The sequence below is a fragment of the Quercus suber genome, unplaced genomic scaffold, assembly GCF_002906115.3.
Source record: "Quercus suber isolate HL8 unplaced genomic scaffold, Cork oak 2.0 scaffold_562, whole genome shotgun sequence".
NCBI classification, from domain to species: domain Eukaryota; kingdom Viridiplantae; phylum Streptophyta; class Magnoliopsida; order Fagales; family Fagaceae; genus Quercus; species Quercus suber.
The window spans coordinates 31,526-38,312 of NW_027070007.1; the positions used below are offsets into that span (position 1 = coordinate 31,526).

At 37.3% G+C, this 6,787-nt stretch overlaps 1 protein-coding gene across 2 annotated transcripts; it reads right to left on the reverse strand.

Moving 5' to 3' along the window:
* Positions 1-749: 749 nt before the first annotated feature.
* Positions 750-6,439, reverse strand: LOC111991994 (ERAD-associated E3 ubiquitin-protein ligase component HRD3A). Of its 2 annotated transcripts, none has more exons than XM_065764447.1 (6): positions 5,760-6,437; positions 4,753-5,241; positions 4,064-4,279; positions 2,534-2,857; positions 2,180-2,422; positions 750-1,170 (listed from the first exon to the last, which is right to left on the reverse strand). In XM_065764447.1, the coding sequence occupies exons 1-6, from the start codon at positions 6,336-6,338 to the stop codon at positions 949-951; spliced, it is 2,073 nt and encodes a 690-aa protein (XP_065620519.1). In that variant the 5' UTR covers positions 6,339-6,437; the 3' UTR covers positions 750-948. The 2 variants fall into 2 exon arrangements, with proteins under 2 accessions (XP_065620519.1, XP_065620520.1); XM_065764448.1 differs by having other exon boundaries at positions 1,030-1,186; positions 5,760-6,439.
* Between the last annotated feature and the right edge of the window lie 348 nt (positions 6,440-6,787).

The following is a 6,787-nucleotide window of genomic DNA, read 5'->3' on the forward strand; positions in this document are numbered from 1 at the left end:
ATGAGAGAAATTTGCAAGAGAGATGAGGGGTCTAAGATAAGCGACTGAGAAGATTGTGATGATTGAGAGGCGGAGAGTTTTGTGAGGAGCTTTGGATGAGAGAGAGGTGAAGAGTTTGAGTGAAGGGTTTTGCCGTTTGGGATGAGAGAGTGAGAGAAGAAACGTGAGTTTGAAAGATATTTTAATAAAATAATAATAAAAAAGATTAAAAAAATTATTTAAATAAAAAAGTGTATAATAAATAAACTGATATGAGTGTTTTGTAAAAATGATTGTATAAAATAGAAAAAGTAAGTTATTATGTTAAAATAGGGAGGAAATTTTAGATGGACTGATGTAAATGTTCTACTACCAAGTTTATTCACTATTTGCCACTCTACAAAGGCAATGCAGGTCATACCAAGAGTATATTGTGCATATGGATGTTGACTACCACATGTATCACACTCACACATGAAATAAACAACTTCCGCCATGGCAGTATATCACAAAGGAAGATTGCCTCGCCAATTTTCTTTTAGGTGGTGGGGGAACAAGAGAAAATTTTCAAAATCTTCATTTGAGTATTATAATTCAAAACTGAGTTCTATGCTTGAATCTTACAAATCTGTCACGTAATAATCCCCAAAAGAATTACCACTTCATGATGTCAAGGACAAAAAGTGTACCTTCTACCATCCTTCTTTGGTACGAATAATTTCAACCAAAAAAAAACAAAAACAAAAAGGGGTTAAACTTGAGAGTCGTACTTCCGCAACTAAAGTGAGCATATAATAAATCTATGTAAAATACATGATTTTTCATGTGAATTTATTTCCACCTCACTTAAGACTATGCTACAATGAGCCCTAAAACATGTAACTGTACATCATATGGTAGAAAAAATCTTCCTTTTCTCAGAGAGAATAAAATAGCCTTGTGGTTTCTGTAGGCCACTAGTGACATGAATTAATTGGGTACAGGTGCAGCATGCTCGATAGGGTTGTGCGGCACAGCCACTTCGCCAGCTGCAGGAACGGCATGCCTACGATTCCGCTCGCGTAGATAAAGGACAGTTAGGAGACAAGCGAAAAGTGTGAGTATGGTTGCATTTCCTTCCTCGAAGAGCACATCCTCTACCCAAACTTCTACTTTTGGGTAGAATTCAGGCAAAGAATCAATCACATGGACCTAAATACACATAAAACTAAGCCCTTAATTCAGTATCAGAAGATTTTTTTCAATGAAATTTTGTAATCAACAAGATCAAGCACAATAGAGAAATTCAATTTATCCCCCCCCAAAAAAATTTGAGAACTATATATATATATATATATATATTTTTTTTTAAGTCTTCATCATTTTCAAGCTCTTAGGGTTAAGGTAAAAACCAAGAGATTTTTCCACATTTTTCTCCTCTATTTGCATTCCTCGAGGAAAAGTATCTGGTAAGAATATTGGGTATATTAACTTAAATGGTGCCTAACAATTTATGGAGATGAAATTCTCCACTTATTAATTATACATCTGAAACAGGCAACAAGGGCCAAACTTCTGAAATAGGGCACCTGCTAAACAGAACTGTACCTTGTACCAGACTCTCACGTTCCTTCCTCTATCAGAGGTCTCCCATTACCCTCACCTAGAATATATATTTCAATTTTACTAGAATATTGCAACTTAGTAGTAATTTAAATTTCCAAAAAACAAGTATATAGAAAATGTTCAACATATTCATATAATGTTATGCTAAAAGTTTTAGTACCAAACATCTCATATTGGGATCCAGCACCTTTTTTTTTTTCACCATTCAAAGGAAGCTCAGAAGCCCCATGAGCCATTTGCAAGAGCATCGACCAGTCAGGTCAGAATGCATGCCAGGTTCTCAAACCTACTGTAATTTTGTGTATGTGTGTGTGTGTGGTGGAGAAGTACTGTACATTTATATTCCTCCTACCAGTAAGTGTTGGGGGAGTTGGGGTTGAAAATGTCAGTCTAAATCCTATTCGTGCGGGAACTAAAATCAGAAAAAATGTCTAACACCGAAAATAATTAAATTTTTTTTACAGGTAATAAATTGAAAACCAGCAAGGTGCAACTGTTTCATAGAGAAGGCATTTTGCCACACTTGATTGTCTAAAATTATAATAGTATTAGAATTGCAAGAAGGCAAGCCAGAAAATCAGACCAGGATACTCACCAGGAAACCATCAGCATAGTTCTTTCGTATCCACAAGCTTGTAAGGGCAAGTGTGACAGGCAATTTTGCAGCAGGATCAATCTCTAGGGCTTGATCATAGTATCGCTTGGCAAGATGGAGATCAAATGGAAGTCCTTGGCCATGCTCATGCATGTAGCCAAGGTTAAACATGGCTTGTGCATTAGATTGGGATTTGGCATGCATGTAAGCTTCTGCTGCACGATGATAGTCTCTCTCAGTACCCTAAGAAAAGATAAGAAGATTAAGGAACTCATTGCGTGAGACCAAACTGCTTGACCTAAATCTCTTGAAAACTTGAGCACCCAATGAACTATTTCACTTTGAGACACATACCCGACCATAGTAATATGCATCCCCAATCAGCAAGGCAGCATGTTCATTACCCTGCTCAGAAGCTTGCCACCACAGAGAATGTGCACGTTGATGCCTTTCTGCATCCGTGCAAAATTCAGATTCTCCCATGCACATGCTTCGCTCCCCATATTTGTCAAGTATCCATGCAGCATTGCTCTGTGCCACCTCATAGCCTAGCTCAGCCATCCTTGAATACAAGAAGAATGCCTTGCCCACATCACCTTTTAAGTATGATTCAAGTGCCCATCTAGATAACGAACTCCATGGTCCACGCTCTGCTACTAATTTGTATAATGCAGTTGCCTGAAATCATATAAAGCTCAAATTATTGATTGATTGATAAATCAAATTGGGACAAATAAGATTCACAATAACTACTAGGAATTTACTTGCAAATCAATCGTTTAGTTCTAAACTCTCAAAGGGATTATAAGCCCAAATTGCTTTAATAAGCCCAAATCCATTGGTGAACGTAAAATTTTTTCCTTGGGGAGACAAAGTAGTTGTTAGAATAATTGGTCAAGAGCATTTACTATTTTGCCATTAAATAACAACAAAAACCAAGTCTTAGTCCCAATTCCCAAAACAGAATAATCTTGGTAATGTGTAAATCCTATACAGAGTCAAACTCTCCATCCCCTCCCTAATTGACATGTCATTTTTTACTATTTCTACAAATATTATTTTTCATTGATAGGGACTACCCCTATTAAGTAAATTTCTTCATTCCGAATCGAATCTTTCCTTGTATTTGCACTTATCCATCTTTGATATTCTCATGTTTTACCATTAAACAAAGGAAATTATTTTTGAAAATTATTAAGATTAACTGCTGAAATATTATAAACATCTTGGAATAAATATATAAATCAGCCTTTTAAAAATAATTTTAAATAAATTTGCATGTAATGATATGTAGAACCTTGAGCTTTGTTCAAAGTTATGGCTCCTTCTGAATTCTCTTCTTTTTTTATTTTTTAATCAATAAGTTACAAATGGCCCCAGTGACGCTTGAATCCTGATTTCACCCTCCACCTTGATCTTACAATGAAAGGAGGTGCTATTGCCTTTTTGTTTTTCTGTTGTTTGATTGTCCTTTTTGTTTTTTCAGTTTTCTTCTTGTATTTCCTAGGTTTGCTCTATGTTTTTCATGCATAGAGTAGACTTTCGTATATATAACATTCTCACTTATCAAAAAAAAAAAAAAGGAGGTGCTATTGCTATTTGAGCTATAGCTCGTTGACTTATGGTTTCTTCTAAATTCGAATATCATAAATAATATTAATTTGATCATGAAATAAATAACAGCTAGTCTTAACAAGTCATGAGGTTAGCCAAAGCACTGAGCAGGAAAATCACCTAACTGTAAGAGACAATTGTCAAAAGAATTTAAAAAAGGAAAAGAAACATGAAGGCAAAAGGCTAAGTTGCAATGTTCATAAAATATTAATTTTGTAAACATGAAGGCAAAAAAACAGAGATAACAGAACATAAACAATCTGAATTTACCATTGGAAGGTTCTTCTTAAGCCCCACACCCGTATGGAACATCTTTGCTAGCTGGTAGAATGCCTTTGGTTGACCCGCATTAGCAGCCAGTATAAAATATTTACATGCTATCTTCACATCCTTCTTTACCCCAATCCCTTTCAGATGCATTACTCCTAGGTTATAGTGGCCTCCAGCATCGTCATTATTAGCAGCCTTCTCAAAGTACTCTTTTGCCTGTAATGAGAAAAATTAGATTAGTATGATGCATATATTCTCAAATTAACATATCAATAGACCATAAACAGCTTGAACACAACAAGTGAGGGCAAAGAGCATGAGGTAGAGCAATATCAAACTGCACTTCAAAGTACAACTTTTCTACACTTAGCTTTCTTCTAGTTACACCTTTTTCAAACAAACCATTTTCAAAAAAATGAAAAATAAGTTAATACCAAACAGGCACGAAGTATTCTTCAAGTTAGTATCAATTAAGGAATTCTTTAACCTTTGAGTAGTAGATCTATGAATAAATTTTATTAACGACACCTCCACTGCATTTAAGTAGAGGTGGAATAAAAGTCATATATCCCACTAAGTGTTCCACCTCCACCAACTGCAGTATTCTACAGGGTGTAGGGTGTGGTCGTGATTTAAATGCAAGCTACAAATATATATATATATATATATATAAGTATGATAAATCTTACTTTGGTGTAATTCTTGTCTACTCCAAAGCCCTTGACATACAAATAACCCATCCCATTAAATGCCGAAAACAGTTGTTGTTTTGCGGCAAGAGTAAGGCACTCAAGCGCTTTAGAGTAATTCCTCTCAACCCCAGCTCCTCGTGCATATATCTCTCCGAGAAGTTCCATAGACCTAGGCTCCCCCTTCTCCACAGCCTTGAGAAACCATGACATTGCTTTGGCATGATCACGCCTCAAACCTCTTAGGCCAAAGTAGTAAAAGAGGCCAATCTTGTACATGGCTCCAGCATTCCCTTTGAGTGCCTGATATTCCAAAATCTGAAAGTCCTCATCATCCTCCCCTCGAGACTTCCTCAATGCCTCCTTATTCTCTTCTGTTCCACTATGAATCCTCACCGGTTCAATCACCGGTGAATCTTTCGATATTAGGAAACTATTTACAGCTACCTCTGCTAACTCGGCATAGAGCTTAACCGCTTTATCATGCATCTGTAAACAAACAAAGCAAAATCAAGCTCAAAACACATTATTGGCTGGATATTGGTCCCTAGACTTCAGCTCAATTTTAGTCTAAAGTTGAAAGTTATCACTTTTAATCCAAAACAAACTTAAAATGATCGTTTTTAGTCCCTAAAATACTTAGAATTATCAATTTTGGTCCTGAAGTTTAAAGTCATCGCTTAATCCCTAACATACTTAAAACGATCATTTTAAGTCCCTAAAAGACTTAAAAGTGATCAATTTTATTCCTCAAGTTTAAAGTTATCCATTTTAATCCTGAACATACTTAAAATGATCATTTTTAGTCCCGAAAATACTTTAAAAAGTAATCGATTCAAATTCCTAACATACTTAAAATAATCATTTTTAGTCCTCATGGAGTGAGGACGATGCGACCACTTTAAACTTACCAACATTGTAATTAAGCCCGGAAATTAATCATTTCTATAGGGACTAACTAACAAACCAACTAACTAAATCAAAATGGAGAGCAAAGAAGCACTCACGTCCTGGCGCGAGTAGGTATAAGCAAGGGCCATTTTGGACTGCATGTTACCGCCCGCGGCCGCGAAATGGTGGAAAAGAAAAGCTTTGGCTTTGTTCCTCGCTCTCATCATTCCCATTCCGGACAGAAACCCTAGCACCGACCTCGCGTGCGCGTATCCCTCATTCGATGCCGCCTCGATCTCCGCCACCGCCTCCTCCATCACCCGCGCGTCGCCCGAACTCGCCGCCGATACCATATTCGAGACTCCCGAGAAGTAAAGAGAATCGGACTCCGACGCGGGGACTGGATCGGGTGGGGCCGACGAGGAGGAGTCAGGTTCGAAGATCGGGCGCCAGGAACCTGGGTCGAGCTCGTCCTCGGACTTGTGCGGCGAGTCGGACTCGGAGCCGAACTCGTCCCACTCGGACGAGTCATGGGAAGTGGTGGGATCGGGGGGCGAGTCGTCGGAGGAGGATGAAGTGGCGTCTTTGAGATCGTCTTGAGAGAGAATGAAGACGAAAGGGCGAGCGGTGAGTGAGAGAGGGTAGAGAGAGAGAATTAGGAGAGAGAGTATGAGGTTTTTGGTTGCGATACGCATCGTTTTGATTCGTCGATGATGTTGATTGTTGAAGCAGAAGAAAGAGAGAGAAGAAGAAGAAGAAGAAAAAGATAACGGAGAGAGATTGTGGAATTTTGTAAAACTGGTTCGTTTAGTAAGGGTAATTTTGGGATTATGAAATGAACATTTTGTGTTTGAATGCCACGTCAATGGTTGTCGCCTGGCCAATCAGATTTTGCCATGTTAGCATACGCTAACACAACACGATCTTGTGAGCACGTATACCACCACAGTTAAAGAATTCTCGAATTAGAAATTGCGAGTTGGAAGTCATAATTTCAATTCCTTATCTTATTATTATTATTATTATTATTATTATTATTATTATTACAATATATAAAAATGAGTTTTTGTTTTGTTTGTAGTTTGTACTTTGTAGAGTAATAAAATGACTTTGTGTTAAAACATAGTTTAATCTATTTTGGTGT

Coding starts and splice junctions, on each gene's coding strand:
- LOC111991994 (XM_065764447.1), bottom strand. CDS start 6,338: ATGCGTATCGCAACCAAAAACCTCATACTCTCTCTCCTAATTCTCTCT. Junction 5,242..5,759: donor ATACCTACTCGCGCCAGGAC/GTGAGTGCTTCT, acceptor GTTTGTTTACAG/ATGCATGATAAAGCGGTTAA. Junction 2,423..2,533: donor ATGCATATTACTATGGTCGG/GTATGTGTCTCA, acceptor ATCTTTTCTTAG/GGTACTGAGAGAGACTATCA.